The 19,589-nt window shown below is 44.3% G+C and overlaps 1 protein-coding gene across 1 annotated transcript in view; it reads left to right on the forward strand.

Moving 5' to 3' along the window:
- The window catches only part of LOC144484618 (ER membrane protein complex subunit 4-like), a 32,120-nt gene extending 13,068 nt beyond the window's left edge, over positions 1-19,052 (forward strand). The window contains exons 5-6 of the mRNA XM_078203092.1: positions 1,924-2,034; positions 18,205-19,052. Of these exons, the coding sequence (XP_078059218.1) occupies positions 1,924-2,028 (105 nt within the window). The 3' untranslated portion in view covers positions 2,029-2,034; positions 18,205-19,052. The remainder of the gene's footprint in view (positions 1-1,923; positions 2,035-18,204) is intronic.
- The last annotated feature ends 537 nt before the right edge of the window (positions 19,053-19,589 follow it).

Consider the following 19,589-nt stretch of genomic DNA (forward strand, 5'->3'; position numbering starts at 1 on the left):
TTCCATCTCAGTGACATCGCCCGACTCCACCCCAGTCTCAGCTCATCTGGAATTCTCATCCATTCTATTCTGATGTGAAACTCAGGGGAATGGGAATATAGAGAGGGAATGGGACTGGCTGAATTGCTCCAAAGAGGGTTGGCATGGATTTGAGTTGCCAAATGGATTCCTTTTATGTTGTAATGTCTCCATCAGTGGAAATAGGTAACGTTGACACAGTGCCTTTTATATATCAAGACGAGAAATAGGGATTCATAAATAACATAGCACGTACCATATAACTACATTAAACATATCTCTGTCCCAGGCGAATTTACTGTTCATTCAAACAGCCTTCTCCTGGGAAAACTCCCCCTTTAATTGTGAACATTAGGTAAGAGGCTATCCTATTCGCCAGATAAATAAATGCGACAACCTGTGGGAGCCAAAAGATGTCAATATCTTTGAGAGAGAAAGAAAAAGATACCTGGGCCTAATCCTGCTAATTCCGATGTTCGTCTGTAATCGTTCCAGAGTCTGCAGCCTCCCTGGATTCACTTCCTTTCCCTTCAGTTGCTGCAAGTCCCCAGTTTCCCCCAGAATGAGAAAAGAAATGGAAAGGGGGAAACATTGATTTCCTCCCAGATGTTGTCCAGAGGCGGAAGTTTCACTCTGAAAATCATCAACAAACTTCCGCATTGTGACGTCAATGGAGGCCTGCCTATATCAGCCAATAGGAACCAGTCTGCACCGCAGTGACATCTTCGGGTTCTAGTGCGCAGGCCCGGGGGCCGCGGAGACGGGAGCCCCGCCCCCCTGCACCTCCTCCAGCCACGGTTTCCAGGCAACCGGCTAGCGGCTCCGGCCAGAGCGAGAAGCCGCTCGGTGATCTCTCCCTCCCCCCTCTCTCTGCGGCGGCTGCTGCTCCAAAAAGAGATCGAGAACGACCGCTGGCGGCAGCCGCACTGCGCCTGCTCCGGACAGCTCGGCTCAGCAGCGCTCTCTGCGCCTGCTCCGGACAGCTCGGCTCAGCAGCGCTCTCTGCGCCTGCGCGCTGGGCTACCAGCTGAGGGAGTGGGGGAGGGGACTTTGCAAAATCTCTTCCCATCATTTTCTTCCCAGTCCCGCAGTTTGATTTGAAACAGAACAGCTTCTGTTTGTAGCTTCACCACAGACTCAAACTTCACACACAGACCCAAACTTCACACACAGACTCAAACTTCACCACAGACTCAAACTTCACACACACACTCAAACTTCACCACAGACTCAAACTTCACACACAGACTCAAACTTCACCACAGACTCAAACTTCATCCTCTGGACAACATCTGTGAGGAAAACACTTTCTTTCTCCCCCTGGGAAATACAGAGACAGAGAAATTCTCTGGAACTGGAATTAGAGCCAAATATACTGAGGGGGAAATGTTTGTGATTTTGTGGAACCTGTTTTTATTGTCTGAGCTTTTTAAAGTGTAATTTATCTTGTCTATTCAAATACTGTTTATCTCTTTGCATGATTTAGTGATGCTGGTTTTAGATTGATTTGTAAAGTATTTTTTTCAATGTGTAACCTTGTCCTTCAGTATTCCATTAGAACTTTCTGGAAATTTGTTTACTTTTTAGATTAGTAACAACAGAGATATATCTTGTGTTCAAATATTTGGTATATTTATTTCGGTAATAAGATTCATTGTATTATTCTTGTAATATAGCATGTAGTTACGTTATATAGTTCCAGTCAAAGAGACATTACAATTCAGAAAGATTGCTTTTAAAATCGGGAGGAAATATAGTTTTCTCAAATCCCTTTCCCATCATCTCTCTAATTAAGAAATGCGGCACTGTATACCACATGTTTTTAGTCCAGTTATATTCAGAATTATCTGTTCTGAATTTCTATCCAGCACTGACGGTGATGATTTTTGTCAACTTCTTTTACAGGATAATGGAGGGAAGGATTTACAGATTGGAATCTCAAAGGAAACGTCAAGTGAAGAATTAACAGAATTGTTCGATTATTGGGACCAGAATATTATCGGCATTTGAGTCCAGGTGAAATGTTTCTCTCTTCTATCTGCTTCAAAAGATTTTAAACATTGGTGTAACACACACACACACACACCTACCGCAACTGATCAGCAAACCTGAGAGATACAAGGACACTGGCACCATGGAGAAACTGTGGAAATGTGGACATTGTGGGAAGGGATTCAGATTCCCATCGTAGCTGGAAATTCATCGGCGCAGTCACACTGGGGAGAGACCATTCACCTGCACCAAGTGTGCAAAGTGATTTACTAATTCATCCGACTTAGTGACACACCAGCGAGTTCACACAGGGGAGAGGCCGTTCATCTGTTTGCAGTGTGGAAAGGGATTCTCTCGCTCCTCCAACCTCTGGATACACCAGCGAATTCACAGTGGGGAGAGGCCATTTACCTGCTCCAAGTGTGTGATGAGTTTCAGTCGGTTATCTCAGTTGCAGACACACAAGCGAGTTCACACTGGGGAGAGGCCATTCACCTGCTCTGAGTGAGGAAACGGATTCTCTCTCTCGTACAACCTAGCGAGTTCACACCAGGGAGAGACCGTTCACCTGCTCTGAGTGTGGGAAAGCTTTCGCTACTTCATCTGACCTGCTGAGACACGAGCGAGTTCACACAGGGGAGAGGCCATTCAGCTGTCTAGAGTGTGAGATGAGATTTAATCGATTATCTCACTTGCAGACACACCAGCGAGTTCACAATACGGAGAGGCTGTTCAGCTGAGTGAGAAAGCATTCATTGATTCATCCAACCTTCTGACACACCAGTGTCTTCATGCTGGGGAGAGACCATTCACTGGGTCTGTGCAGGATGGCATTCACTCAGTTATCCAATCTGTCCAGAGTCCAGTGAGTCCACAAGTGATGACAGGGATTGGATTCTGCTGTTATTGCTGCTGTTATTCACACCCAGAACTGAACCATGTTCACTCTGACAGTTTTATTTTTATTCAGTGTGGGATATGGATGTCTTTCCGACTTGGAGGAGACCGGAGCACCGGAGGAAACCCATGCAGACACGGGGAGAACATGCAAACTCCACACAGACAGTGACCCAAGCGAAGAATCAAACCCGAGTCCCTGGCGCTGTGAGGCAGCAGTGCTCACCATAATATGATCATAAACTAATAATAATAGAAATGTGCTGAATTAGTAAACCATAAAAAATGGTCCGCCAATCACTTCAGTCTCCACATTTGCACGGTTTCTCCCTAATGTGATTGAGAACGGAGTTGTTTCCTTCCATGTACAAAATTCTCTGCTGTTCAGATAATCTGATGCTTTGTGCAAGTTTCCTGACCCCAAATCCTCCTCTTCTCAGACCAACTGTATTAACACCTAAACAGAGCTGAAGTTATTTTTCAATTCAGCAGAAACAGACCCAAAGGAACATGGTTTAGTCTGAATATGCTCAACAGGAAAATACAATCACAATAGTTCCTTGTGAATTCACTGGTGTCTCAGAAGAGTGGATGAGGTAACATATCCCTTCCCACACCGGGAGCAAGTGAATGGCCTCTCCCCTTTGTGAATTCGCTGGTATATTGCTAGGCTGGATGAGTCAATGAATCTCTTGCCACACACACAGTAGGTAAAAGGCCTCTCTCCAGTGTGAACTCGCTGGTGCACTGCTAGTTTGGATGACTATTAAATCCCTTCCCACACTGGGAGCAGGTGAATGGCCTCTCCTCTTTGTGAGTTCGCCAGTGTATTGCTAGGTTGGATGAGTCAGCGAATCTCTTCTCACACTGGGAGCAGGTGAATGGCCTCTCCTCTTTGTGAGTTCGCCAGTGTATTGCTCGGTTGGATGAGTCAGCGAATGTCTTCTCACACTGGGTGCAGGTGAATGGCTTCTCCGCGGTGTGAACTCGCTGGTGTGTCAGGAGACTGGATGACCAACTGAATCCCTTCCTACACAAGAGCAGTTGAATGGCCTCATCCCAGTGTGAATTTGCTGGTGTCTCAGCAGAGTGGATGAGTGAGCAAATCCCTTCCCACACTGGGAACAGATGAATGGCCTCTCCCCAGTGTGACTGCGTCGATGAGTTTCCAGCAGGGATGGGTAATTGAATTCCTTCCTTGGTTGAATTTAAAATACAGATGGAGCATGAGAAGGTAAAATCCAATACCAGTGTCTTGTACGTAAACTAAGGAGACTATAAAGGGATGAAGGAGGAGTTGGCTGAGGTAGACTGGGACAAAAACTTTATGGTGGGACAATTGAGGAACAGTGGAGGATTTTCAAAGCAATCTTTCACAGTGCTCAGCAAAAGTATAGACCAGTGATAAAGAAGGAAAAGAGATAATCAGCCACTGATATCTAAGGAAATAAAGGAGTTATCAAATTGAAAGAAAATGCATACAAAGTGGCAAAGATAAGTGGGAACCGAGAGGATCGGGAAATCTTTAAAGGTCAGCAGAAATCCACGAAAAATGCTACAAAGAAAGGTAAGATGGATTATGAGAGTAAACTAGCTCAGAATATAAAAACAGATGGCAAAAGTTTCTACAAATATATAAAACGAAAAAGAGTGACTAAAGTAAACTTTGGTCCTTCAGAGGACGAGAAGGGGGATGTAATAACTGGAAATGAGAAAATGGCTGAGGCATTGAACAGGTATTTTGTGTCAGTCTTCACAGTACAAGACACAAATAACATGCCAAAAATTGATGACAGGATGGCTATGGCAGGTGAGAACCTATAAACTATCATTATCACGAAAGAGTTAGTGTTGGGCAAGTTAATGGGGCTAAAGGTAGACAAGTCTGCTGGTCCTGATGGAATGCATGCCAGGGTACTAAAAGAGATGGCGGGAGGAATAGCAAATGCACTCGTGGTAATTTACCAAAATTCGCTGGTCTCTGGGGTGGTTCCCGCAGATTGGAAAACAGCAAATGTGATGCCACTGTTTAATAAAGTAGGTCGACAAAAGGCAGGTAACTATAGGCCGGTTAGTTTAACTTCTGTAGTAGGGAAAATGCTTGAATCTATCATCAAGGAAGAAATAGCGAGACATCTGGATATAAGTTGTCCCATTGGTAAGTCCCAGCATGGGTTCATGAAGGGAAGGACATGTTTGACTAATTTGGTGGAATTCTTTGAGAACATTATATGTTCAGTGGACAATGGGGAACCTGTGGATGTGGTGTATCTGGATTTCCAGAAGGCATTTGACAAGGTGCCGCGCCAAAGACTGCTACATAAGATAAAGGTGCACGGTGTTACGGTTAATGTATTGGCATGGATAGAGGATTGGTTAAGTAACAGAAAGCAAAGAGTGGGGTAAATTGATGTTTTTCTAGTTGGCGATCAGTGACTCGTAGTATGCCTCAGGGATCATTGTTGGGACGGCAATTGTTTCCGATTTAAATAGATGATTTGGAGTTGGGGACCACACGTGTAGTGTGTCAAAATTCGCAGATGACACGAAGATGGGTGGCAGAGCAAAGTGTGCAGAGGACGCTGAAAGTCTGCAAAGGGATAAGTGAGTGGGCGAGGATCTGGCAGATGGAGTACAATGTTGGTAAATGTGAGGTCATTCATTTTGGTGGGAATAACGGCAAAATGGACTATTATTTAAATGGTAAAGAATTGCAGCGTGCTGCTGTGCAGAGAGACGTGGGTGTCCTTGTTCAGGAATCTCAAGGAGTTGGTTTACGGGTGAAGCAGGTAATTAAGAAGGCAAATGGAATTTTGTCCTCATTGCTGGAGGGATGGAGTTTAAAAGCAGCGAGGTTAAGTTGCAGCTGTATAAAGTGCTGGTGAGGCCACACCTGGAGTTCTGTGTAAAGTTTTGGTCTCCTTACTTGGGAAAGTATATACTGGCACTGGAGGGGGTGCAGAGGAGATTCACTAGGTTGATTCCAGAGATGAGAGGGTTGGCTTATGAGGAGCGAGTGAGTAGACTGGGACTACACTCATTGGAATTCAGAAGAATGAGGGGAGATCTTATATAAACATATAAGATTCTGAAGGGAATAGTTAAGATAGAAGCAGGGAAGTTGTTTCCACTGGCGGGTGAAACTAGAACTAGGGGGCATAGCCTCAAAATAAGGGGAAGCAGATTTAGAATATAGAACATAGAACATTACAACGCAGTACAGGCCCTTCGGCCCTCGATGTTGTGCCGACCAGTGGAACCAATCTAAAGCCCCTCTAATCTACACTATTCCAATATCATCCATATGTTTATCCAATAACCATTTGAATGCTCTTAATGTTGACGAGTCCACTACTGCTGCAGGCAGGGCATTCCACGTCCTTACTACTCTCTGAGTAAAGAACCTACCTCTAACATCTGTCCTATATCTCTCACCCCTCAATTTAAAGCTATGTCCCCTCGTGCTAGCCAACAACATCCGAGGAAAAAGACTCTCACTATCCACCCTATCTAATCCTCTGATCATCTCGTATGCCTCTATTAAGTCACCTCTTAACCTTCTTCTCTCTAACGAAAACAACCTCAAGCCCCTCAGCCTTTCCTCATACGATTTTCCCACCATACCAGGCAACATCCTGGTAAATCTCCTCTGCACCCTTTCCAACACTTCCACATCTTTCCTAAAGTACGGCGACCAGAACTGTACGCAATACTCCAACTGTGGCCGCACCAGAGTTTTGTAAAGTTGCAGCATGACCTCCTGGCTCCGAAACTCAATCCCTCTACCAATAAAAGCTAACACACCGTACGCCTTCTTAACAACCCTATCAACCCGGGTGCCAACTTTCAGGGATCTATGCACATGGACACCCAGATCCCTCTGTTCATCCAAACTACCAAGTATTTTACCATTATCCCAGTACTCTGTATTCCTGTTACTCCTTCCAGAGTGAATCACCTCACACTTTTCCGCATTAAACTCCATTTGCCACCTCTCAGCCCAGCTCTGCAGCTTATCTATGTCCCTCTGTAACCTGCCACTTCCCTCCGCACTGTCTACAACTCCACCGACTTTAGTGTCATCCGCAAATTTACTAATCCATCCTTCCACGCCCTCATCCAGGTCATTAATAAAAATGACAAACAGCAGTGGCCACAAAACAGATCCTTGTGGTACACCACTAGTAACTGAACTCCAGGATGAACATTTCCCATCAACCACGACCCTCTGTTTTCCTACAGCTAGCCAATTCCTGATCCAAACCACTAAATCACCCTCAATCCCATGCGTCCGTATTTTCTGCAAATATTTTCTATTTTAGGACTGAGTTGAAGAGGGGCTTCTTCACACAAAGGGTTGTGAATCTGTGGAATTCCCTGCCCAGTGAGGCAGTTGAGGCTATCTCATTGAATGTATTTAAGGCAAGAATAGATAAATTTTTGAACAGTAAATGAATTAAGGGTTATGTTGAGCGAGCAGGTAAGTGAAGCTGAGTCCACAAAACGATCAGCCATGATCTTATTGAATGGCGGAGGAGGCTTGAGGGGCCTGATGGCCTACTCCTGCTCCTACTTCTTATGTTCTTGTCTTCTTATGTAGTGGAGAATTCACCTCGATTTCAGCTGTGCCCATTCCTCTCTTTCATCTGCTTTCAATCCATCAACAGCGCTCTGCACAAATTAATAACTGGCTTCGCAAACAATTGACACAAATACTGCACCTTTCAGGAATCATCAGGAAAATTCCAGAGTGGCTGGTAGCTGGTGGCGAGACCAAATATAGTAGCTGCTATCAATGTCCTTTAAAAATGTGGCAGGACGGTCTCCGGTGTGTTGCTGATTACAGTGAAACTCGTTTGGGAAGAGAAACAAAATTCCTAAAGGAGGGACTGTCCTTCATTGAGCAGCTACTGAGAGGATAATTCCAATTGCAACGGGAACTTGATCAATTGGGCCAGTGGGCTGACGAATGGCAGATGGAGTTTAATTTAGACAAATGCAAGGCGATTCATTTTGATAGATTGAACAAGGGCAGGCCTTACTCAGTTAATGGTCGGGCGTTGGGGAGAGTTACAGAACAAAGAGATTGAGGGGTACATGTTCATAGCTCCTTGAAAGTGAAGTCACAGTTGGACAGAGTGGTGAAGAAGGCATTCGGCATGCTTGGTTCCATTGGTCAGAACATTGAATACAGGAGTTGGAATGTCTTGTTGAAGTTGTACAAGACATTGGTAAGGCCACACTTGGAATACTGTGTGCAACTCTGGTCATCCTACTGCTGCCTCTTATCTACCGCACAGTCTGTTTTAACCCTTATACGGTGGACAAATAAGTACGAGTAGATGTCTTATTAGTACAACCAATATTTATTTAAACCCACACAATAAATAATCACCCACCCAACCAACGATAAGTTATCTTACAGGAAAATACTAATGTTCAAGTCCAATATAAGACCTTAGCTTAACGTTGCATGACTGGCAAGTACCCAAGCAGATATTGGCCTTTATCTGTGCGTTGGTATCGGTCGTCCTCTACATAGTCTGGTCCTTTGGTCTGGTCTGGCACTCTGGCTCTGGTCTTCCTTCCTTCCTTCTCGGGTGTGGTGGCTCTCCTTGTGCTAGTCGTCGCTGGCGATGTTCACCGTTGTTGTAGCTCGTTCGTGGGGTCAGAGAGAGAGAGATTCCTGGTTGCGCAGCACCCTTTATACCCCATTGGGTTTCATGCCCCTTTTGGCCATTGCCAATCAATCGATGAGGACTTCATCACCCTGATCGATAAGAGTCCAATCAGGTGCTGCCACACCGATCTCTGGGTGTGTCCCCAAAGGCCATGTCTGTAGGTGCTGGAAGCACATAGGTCACATACCTCCTTCCTAAATAAGGGGTCACGGTGCCCTTATGTCTGGTAAACAACTCACTGTGACCAGAAAGTCTCTTTCTTCCTGGAGATGAAACAATCCAGTGTGACCAGAAAGTATTTTTGACCCCGGAGGTGACCCATATCCTGTGGATCCACACATCTGGATTTCAGCCTGTTTGTCTCTGTCTTTTAAACTGCAGCCTGTCGTTTTAGTTTTTGCCCAATTGTCCCAGAGTGCTTTACAAATCGCCATTTTAGATGGCCCGTTTGGCCACACTATTGTAGAAAGGATATTATTAAACTAGAAAGAGCGCAGAAAATATTTACTAGGATGCGACCGACCATTGATGGATTGAGTTATCAGGAGAGGTTGGATAGACTGGGTCTTTTTTCTCTGGAATGTAGGAGGCTGAGGGGTGATCTTATAGAGGTCTATAAAGTAATGAGGGGCACAGATCAGCGAGATAGCCAATATCTTTTCCTAAAGGTAGGGGAGTCTAAAACTAGAGGGCATAGGTTAAGGTGAGAGGGGAGAGATACCAAAGTGTCCAGAGGGGCACTTTTTTCACACAGAGGGTGGTGAGTGTCTGGAACAAGCTGCCAGAGGTAGTCGTAGAGGCGGGTACAATTTTGTCTTTTAAATAGCATTTCGACAGTTACATGGGTATGATGGGTATAGAGGGATATGGGACAAATGCGGAGAATTGGGATTTGCTTAGGGGTTGAAAAGAAAGGGCGGCATGGACACGTTGGGCCGAAGGGCCTGTTTCCATGCTGTGAACCTCTATGACTCTATAGTGACCGTGGCGGCAAAGACAAGATTTTCTCCGACAACTTTTGCTCATTCCAAATCATTGGGAGAATGTTGTCACAAAACCTGCTTACAGAGAGGAAGCACAAGGTAAATACAACTGAGTTCACCCGAGTGTAACCCGAGGCCTGTGAAATGGGGCTCCTCTATGACTGTTACAGAGGTAAATGCATCAATCACAAAGCAAGTTCGACTGTGATTTCTTTCTTTCAAGAATTTATGACTTGCTCTAACCGGTAAACAGATCTAGGTTGACGGCCATTCAGGAATATATTTCAGTTCACTGAAGTTCCAACTACCAGAACCATAGCCCGAAATTTAAAATTCAACAGGCTCCGGGTAATTCCGCGCTGAAACACCGGCCATGAGTTTGGAATACTGAGCGCCTGGCCTGCAAATGGCGAAAATGCTCCTCAAAATCCAACACATCAAAGCTGGGAAGGAGTGACATTTTAAAATATTTTGACTGAAAGGTCTGAACAAATCTTGCTTTTTAAGTTGAAAAATAATTTCCAATGGAATTGGGGTGAATATACCGTACAGGTGATGGAAATGTACCCAAACCATATGACAGTAAATGTTTTTACATGGGATTGCATCAGATTTCCAATGATGAGGAAACTTGCAGTTTGAGATTTGCTTTGTGCAGAATATATTGATCATTGCGACAAAGAAAAACGCAGCTGTTGCTGAGCAGGTTTATGAAGGTGGAAACATTCAGAACGCTCTGGAGAAAAACAATCCTCACAGCATGCTGAAAAGCTGAAGCTTTGAATTTGCAAATCCAAGAGGATCTGAAATTACCAAAATTGTGCGATTCGTCAGCAATAAAGCTATTCATTTAGTGCTGCACTGAATATGAAAATCTGCTGCTTGTCTTTTGAACTGCAGTCGTCGGTGGCCGCTTACCTCAGGTGATTAGAGTGTGGTCATAATGAGAGTAGAGATCTCCCTGTACACTGTCCCTACCAAACATCCCCAATACTGGTACAGCACGGGGTTAGATAGAGGGTAAAGCTCGCTCTGCAATGTCCCATTAATCACTCCCAGGACAGGTACAGAACGGCGTTGGATACGGAGTAAATCTCCCTCGACACTGTCCTCATCAATCATTCCCAGTGCAGGTACAGCACGGGGTTATACAGAATAAAGCTCTGGATCTTAGATGTGTAAGTCCTTTCTGGATATGGGATAAGAGATGCCATGATGAGAAATTCAGCCGACACAGCATTCCATATGAGTTACATTTGCTTCTCAGACGCGGTTAGACTTTCATCTTCAGTGTACCTGAAGAGTCCACCTCGATATAATCCACCAGAAATCACAGACCTAACCCTAAAATTATCAATGATGAAAACATTATTGGCCTTGCTTCCAATCTAAATTTACTCATGGTGACACAAATCGATACTTACTACTTCAATATAACTGGCAATTGTTCCATACAACATTACTGGTCATTTCTCCATGTTGACAATACAGGTGGCAAAGTGTTGGTACCTTCTTCCCAGGGAGGTCACAACGGTAATGATCTCGACGATGCACATGAGTTTGGCCTCCTAGACTATGAACTCCCTGATTGAGGTAATACATTGAGGAGTGTCAGGGTTACTGAGATGCTGTGAAAATTTATACCAAACCAGCAATCTATCTGTCACCTGTTAAAAAGGAGTCAAGCTTGGGAATGATCACCCCGTCAGGACCTGGCTTTTCAAAAAATAAAGCAACAGGTGTCATCGTCGAGTGTCATGCAACACTCCAATCCTAGAAAAGAGTTTGGGCTAACCTGTGAAGCATCCCTGTGTGGCTCTGGGGTGGTAATAGCACATAGATAGCTCAGTGGAAAGGAACATCCAATTAAAAATGCCTCCAGGACCTTCGCCAGAGCAGAAAGAATGCACGCCCATATTGATAAAGAAGGGCTGGCGGTAATATTTGGAGCAAAATAAAATCTATCAATACATTTATTGGTGGACATTTGTGATTGTCAACAATCACGATCCGATATTGCGACTATTCAGAGAGGACAAAGCGGTGCTACCGGTACCATCAGCCCGTGTTCAGCCGAGGGATATATTATTGTCCCACTACAACTATCAGTTGGAACACTGGCTGGGAGGCCACGTAGCAAACGCATAGGCCATGAGTAGCCTGCTTTAGCAGACACACCACTGATGGTACCACAAGTAGAAGATACGGTAATGGCCATAAATTTTCTGGATGTACATCCTGTGGCTGCACGTAACAGAACTTTGGATGCAAAATCCTGGGTCCTCTCAAAAGTTAAACAGTTAGTGCTGATGGGAGAAATGGAAAGACCAGTACAACCCCAATTCCACCCTTATCGGAGCTCACTGCACAAGATGGAATAGTGCTCTGGGTGGCACGATGGGTTTCTCCATGTCAGGACCGCTGTTCCATACTGGCTGAACTAAATCACAGGAGTGTCCAGAATGAAGATGCTGGCCGGGAGCTATGCTGAGTGGCTGGAAGTAGACACGGACATTGTGGCGCTTGTGTGTTGTTGCCAACAATGCCAGCTGGGGCAAGTGTTGCCACCAGCAGCTCGCCTACACCCGTGCAAATGGTTTGGCTTTGGACTCTGCTCTGCAAGGATCATGCAGCCCATTCATCGGTTCGATGTCTCCAGTTATATTGGCGACCGATCCCAAGTGGGTGGACGTCCATAGCGTGCACCCGGCGACCACAACGGTAACTGGAGAGAAACTTCACACCTCCTTTTCCAAACATAGGATCCCGGAAGTGCTGATCTCTGACAACGGGACATCACTTTTCCAGCCAGGGGTTCACCAGGTTCATGAAAATGAATGAGATTCAACATATCAGAATGGCACCACACCATCCATTGTCGAACAGCCTAGTGGAGAGAGCGGTCCAGACTTTAAAAGTTGCTGTAAAGAAAGCAGCCCGCAGCCTTAATAGACAACAAACTCTCCCAAATGTTACTTGATATAGGAGAAAACCCTCATATCATGATGGGAATAGTGCCTGCGGAATTGCTCATGGGCAGACGCCTCCACCTTTGATCTTCCTGAAACTGGTGGGAGAAGAATGGAAACGCAGCAAGAAGCTCAAAGCGGAGGCCATGGCACCAGCAACCATGAGAGGCAATTGGAGGCAGGTGAAAAAGTACTGGCAGAAAAATTACGCCAAGGTTTCTGCAGGGTACAGTTGTGTCTAAGGGGTCCGGCATCCAATAAAATATGCGTGGGTGAGGCCATCCAGTAAAAATCGTCTGGACCAGGTGTAGGCCTCCAAAGCCCAGTTCATGCCGAAGCCAACTATGCCCAGCCGGCCACCACCCCGGACCGGGCTCTCCATCATTTGTATTTAGGAATTTGCAGCCGGAAATGAACAGGGCACATGAAGCCGCGGGCTACTCCTTTGCCTCCTGAGGAATGGAGTGAACCAACACTCTGGCACTCGCTTCATCAGAGAGGAGCGACTGTTCGAAGTACGCCACCCATGTCAGACACTCTGTCGGCGGAACCAGACCGGCGCTGAAACGTCACAAGGGATGCATGCGGGGCGTGAAGCACTGAGGTTCTTTGGACTTAACGTGGGAGGGGCGTAACGACCTCAACGAGGCACATGAGGTTTGTCTCTTGGTGTCTCAGCTCCCTGATTGAGTTGATGATTGTCTGCTCAATCAGGGAGCCTTGCCTGTATATATGTTGAGGAGTGTCAGGGCTACTGACGATCTGGATTCTGACTGTGTACCTGAAACACTTTTAAGAGTGGAACTAAGATTGTAAATAAAGGGAATCTGGTGAAGGGACAGCGGCCTCTGAGTAATTATTTCAACAATCAGACCTGACCCGTGTTTCTGAGCAATGTGAGGTTGCAATTTTGCAAAGTGATACTAGGTGATTCATATGCGCAGGTAAAACATAAATCTGTTCCAGCAGAGAATCCGCCAAGGCCCTATCCCCTTCAGACTCACGTATTTACCCCGATATCTCTGTAATACACACACCTTGGAACAGACACTAAGGGGCAATATAGAATGGCTAGTTCACCTAACCTGCTCATATTTGGACTCTGGGGGAAAGCTGCAGGACACCCACACTTACAAATTCCACAAAGCCACCCAACCCCATAATCGAAGCTGGGACCCGGATGCTGTCAGGCCGACAATATTAGGGATGAGGTCTCACCAATCACTGTATAATTAAGGCATAACATCCTTATTCGATGTTAAGTTCCTCTGATAATTAAACATATCTCTCCATTGGCCTTTTTACCCACTGTCTGAACCTGTGTGCACCGTAAGACCGAGATCCCTCTACAACTTGGGATTCTGCAGCTGTTCTTCGTCTAAGTAACATTCCCTTTTTGATTTTTCCTTCCAAAGTGAAGAACTCCACACGTTCCGACCTCACTCTCCACCTCCAGATTGTGCACACACACAACTCTTCGAGATCCATATTCAATCTCCTCATGCCCCCCTCACGATATATTATCTTCCATACTTTTGTGTTAAATGCGAAACTAGGCCTCCTATCTTTACTGTCCTCAATTCAATCATCCATATAAGTTGGAAAAATGTAACGGGCCAGCACAAACCTCTGACAGAATGCTAGAATCAATTATATGATTGAAAAACTGAATATTTCCATTAAAGTATAAGGACGAAGAAGAGACTTATGAAAAAACATAACAGAGGCAGCATCATTTTGTGATGCGGAAAATAGGATTGAGAAATGTCTTGATGCTCACAGAGGCTGTAAGAATCACCGTGTATTCAAGGAGAATCACTCAATTACTGTACTTAGTTCATAAACCCATGCCATTAAAAAACATGCCAGCTGTTTGCTCACAACACTGGTGGTAATACATTAGCAGCGAGAGAGGATAAAACATCTACCAGGAAACGGGAAATCCGGATAACTGCTCTCCAATTAGGACGATAAAACTATTGGGTTCCTTAAGTATTCAGAAGGTCGATATATGACCAATGTTTTAGATGATGAGGCCATGTGCATTGCACATAGTTGTGTTCACACTCACAAAGTGCCTAAGGGAAATGTGAGGAGGGCAGATGGGATATTAAAAGTGTCATGGAATGTGCAGGAAATGTCATATTGAGTACTAACTGGGACAATTGTAGATCATACACTTTGTCAGAAGAACAGAAACACGGGCTGTTGTCTAAATGCAGAGGGACTACAGAAGATTGCAGTGGAGAAGAGTTTGTTTTTTTCATACATGGATCAGGAAATGTCATCTTACATATCCAGCAAAAATGGAATGTTGACCTTTACTCAAATAGGACTGCAGCTCACATCGAGGGAACTCCTGCTACAACAGGCCAGTGCATTGGTGAGGCCACATCCAGAGTTGTTGCGGACAATTTCTCATATTTACATAGTAATAAACTTGCATTGCAGGCAGTTCATAGAATTTACTAGGCTGTTTCCAGGAATGACGGAGTTGTTGTCTGAGAATAAACAGAATAACTTGCGCCCATACCAATGGGAGTTGAGAGAAAAGAGAACGAATCTTACAGACACATGTCAGATTCTGACCTTTTCAATATCATAGGATATTGTCATTCATGGGACAACCAAGAATTACGGGAAACCGTTCCAAAATAACATGAGAAAACTTCAGATTCTGTGCGGATAAAAGTATAGAGTCCGATTGTCAATTTACCAATAATGACGAATAACAAATGTTAATCGAGGAAAGAACAGTAAGGGGGATAAGCACACTCTGATGTGGTGCAGGCTGACCAGTGTGTGCTGAATTGGATATGGTGGCTGCGAGAATTCACCCCAAACAACGACAGATGCGCTAATGTTGCTCATTGGAAAATGACCATCTTTGAGTGAATGCAGCTTCAAATTAGCACTCATGAGAAATGACGTGGAACTTTCTTTCCAACTTAAAAACAGAGCTAAAAATAGGTCAGAACAACAGGGACTTAACACAGGTGGCGTCATCTGTTTGTTCAGTATTTCAAAGAACACTAAATAATGAAGTAATTTCTATACCCCGTGGACATTCCGCAGAGTATATGTTAAGGACTTTCTGAAAACAACTCAAAGTTTATCTGAGGCAGATTTCCACCAGTATACAGAGAGATAGACTTCTACTCGGAATGCAATGCATCGTCCAATGCAATGGGTCAAGAAAGTATTCTATATGGTCCTTGCTGTCGTTGGTGTTCCTGGTAAATCACAAATGCTTTAAAATTATATGAATCTATGTGTGAGTCTGTGCCTGCTTTTAATCTGTTCAATGTGCCATATGCTGTTTAATGTGTTATACGCTGATCTGATGCTGACTATTGTGCAGATATCTGTGATATTTTCCCAATCGCTTGCATGATTTAATTCTGGTTCCTGCACGGAAAATCAAACTGTGGTCACAATTCCTATCAATTATGAAGCGATTATTTATTGAGTCCCACTGTGGGTACTGTTGAATTAGAGATCAGAACACGGAAAGTTTCTGAGGGAAAGTTATAATACAGGTATCTGTGATTGTGTGTTAGATTGGCACTAACTCGAGGGGACCCTGACCATGCAAAATTTGAGCTCTGAGTCACGGGGAAATTGTGCTGATTGTGACTATCAGAACATGTGAGAATGGAACAGGAGTAGTACATTCGTACCTTCCCCACTATTCAATAAGATCACGAATGACATGACTTTTTCTCAATTCGAATTTCCTCCCGTCTGGCACTAACACTTTAGTCGTTTATTTATCAAATAAATCTACTGAAATCAGCATTGAATATATTGAATGTCACAACAGCTACGGCTTTCTGAGGAACAGAGTCGACAGACAAATCACTTTCTGTGTTTGATAGAAATAATCTCTTAACATCCCAAAACCAAGAGAGACCTCTTCTTTTGACTTGGGACCTCCAATTGTAATCTCCCTTCCACGAGGAGACTCCCACTTGGTACCCATCCTTTCAAGAGCCCTCAAGATCTCAAAAACATTAAAGTAAAATACCGCTGATGCTGAAAAACGGGCATTGAAACAGCAAATGTGGAAACATCTCAACCAGTCTGGCAGCGATGGCACATTGTCCCATTGTTTGTGGGAGTGTAATGAGATGAGTTTGCTAAGCACAACAGGAGACCTACCGGGGAGAAGAGAAAAGCAGATTCAAGAATGTGGTTTTCCACGACTTGTGCAGAGTGTGGAATGGAAGCGGGAACAAGAGCCATGCAAGGATCTATCAGAGACAATATAGGTCCAGACCCTGGTTCAGGGCCACTCGCTTACCTGGAAAGAGCAGGAAGAGGGATCCAGGGAAGTTTTGGGGAGTTTGAAATTAAAACAATTCCTGTCATCGCAGGAAAGTTCGAAGTTAAATGGTTGGTGATGGAGTTTACTTAGAGGTGGGGCCAGAACAGATGGTGAGACTTTCGTGTTATTTAAAGTTTTATTAATCCGACTGAAACTAATTAAAATAGGGAAGTAAATTCTTCATATTTCTAACATTATTAATGCAAGAAGTCAGGCTATTTATTTGGCAATATGTTTCAATGTTGATGAGGTTTATTAATATTTTTAGAATGTATCAATATTTGTAAGAGTTGAGGTTTATTAATGATGGTGTGGTTTGTTGAAACAGTTGCTTTTATTAAAATAGAAAGGAATAATGGCATTGAAAATTGTATATTGCGCAATTATGTTTACTATCAGCCGTGTTCAAGTGATCAACTGCAATGAACAGTGAACAGCAGAAGCAACACCTCTGGAATGGGCCATCATCATCTCAGGGATAATTCGGCCACAGTCAACGTTCATTCCCAGCAAAGGGAGAGGCAGAGAGAACAGTTACAGTGCTCACTGTATCCCGAAAAAGACAGGGATTAAGTTCAAGAAGAAAAAGTAAGAAAATATGGAGGATGGGGTGTGGAATGGACTGCCTGCAGTGATAGTGGAGTCAGACACTTTAGGAACATTTAAGCGGTTATTGGATAGGCACATGGAGCACACCAGGATGATAGGGAGTGGGATAGCTTGATCTTGGTTTCAGATAAAGCTCGGCACAACATCGTGGACCGAAGGGCCTGTTCTGTGCTGTACTGTTCTATGTTCTATGTTAACATGACGAAGGACCAGATTCACTGTCGAAAGAGAAGAGAACTTACAAACAACTCAAATAAGAGAAGCAAAGAGAGAGCAGGATAAAATAATGGCTTCTTGTTGTAAGAGAATATCACAGTTTTAGTTTCAATAACAGATAGTAAGAGGACGATAGGGACGAATGGTGGTGGTGGGGGGGGGGGGGGGCGGTGGATGATTTATGATTGGCGATATAGGTCATAGTTACCATCAAATGAAGAGTTAACATTCACTTTTAAGAGGGGAGACTGCAAATTTCAAGTAGCCAATACCAACCAAGCAATCCACCTATGGGACTCATGCATCCTCAGTTTGAATTCTTATCTGTAACTCTTCCCTTCCTCCATCACCCACCTCACTGTCAGTTCAAGAAGGCCGATCACCTTCTCAAAGGCAACATGGGCTTTCACACCAAATGTTGGCCTTATCAGAGGCGTGCCGACGCCATGAAATAATATGTTAATCAGAGTTGCTGTGTCATTTCCATGTTCTGTTCCCTTCTCTGTCTACAGTTAATTTAATGGCGATTCTGGTCCTGCTCCGGGGGAAGTGTGGCCTCTCCAGCTGCACCACTCGCTACCTGGTGGCCATGGCAGCCGGGGATCTGATGGTTATTATCTTTGAGATCATACTGCGGCGGTTCCCTTTCTATTATTACCCACGGTGTTTCCTGGACTTGACCCCCGTGTGCAGTGCTGTCAGTGTCCTTCGCCGTGCAGCCATGGACTGTTCTGTCTGGTTCACCGTCATGTTCACCTTTGACCGATTTATTGCCATGTGTTCCCAGAAGCTGAAAGCTAAATATTGCACCAAAAAAACTGCGGCTGTGGTTCTTGCAACAACAACCTTTCTACTCTGTCTAAAAAATGTGCCTCGTTACTTTAGATATGAACCCAAGAAAATAATCAACAATGTATCGTGGTTATGCAAAAATAAGAGAATTTTTTACACTGATCCTAGGTGGCAGGGGTTCACTAACTTTTCAACAGCATTAACTCCAATGATCCCATTCGCAGTAATTCTGATCCTTAACGCTCTGATTTTCCGACGCATTTTAATGGCCAGCCGAGCTCGCAAGTCACTGAAGGGTCAGAGCAAGGGAGACAAACACAGTGACCCAGAGATGGAGAGCAGAAAGAAGTCTATTATTTTACTCTTTGCCATATCCAGCAACTTCATAATTCTGTGGTTATTCTATGTTTTATATATGCTGGATGTGCCAGAACTCTTTTTAGATGACAGTGGTTATGATATCTTTGAGGACATCGCCTATATGCTGCAGAGTTTAAGCTGCTGCACAAACACCTTTATTTATGTGGCCGCTCAGCCCAAATTCAGAACAGAGTTAAAGAAAATGCTGAAATATCCGTTTGTATCGATTGCTCAGTACATTGATTGAAACAACAGTTTAAAAAAATCCATAGGGACAGGAACATGGTGGTCCTGTGAGCAGAGATATGATAGATATCCAGCTCAAGAAGAGCAAGATGTGACATGCGGGGAGGAGGTGAAGGGAAGTGTCTGCAGGAATGAACTGCATTGGAGGGATGTGCGCGGCGCAGGGAGAGAGAGAGAGCAGAAGAACCAGAGCTTGACTTCTACAAGGTCAGACAGGGCGAGGGGAAGGCTGCGAAGGACAAGGGGTGAACTTGACCTAACCCAGCATAAAGAGATCAGATACAAAGTATCGCCTGAATGTATTGATTTAAACAGTTCCTAAACTTGAAAACAGCGGAAAGGGAGCTTGTTAATTGAACATTTCGGGGTATCTATTGGACCGAGGAGGGGTTTTTGCTGTCAGCATGTTGCCGTTTCTGGGATTTTGCTGTGTGAAGAGGACAAGTGTGTGGCTTTCTACCTGACAGCAATGTTGCAGAAACAGATGAAGGGAGAGAGG

Source organism: Mustelus asterias, unplaced genomic scaffold (assembly GCF_964213995.1).
Source record: "Mustelus asterias unplaced genomic scaffold, sMusAst1.hap1.1 HAP1_SCAFFOLD_120, whole genome shotgun sequence".
In the NCBI taxonomy this organism is placed as follows: Eukaryota; Metazoa; Chordata; class Chondrichthyes; order Carcharhiniformes; family Triakidae; genus Mustelus; species Mustelus asterias.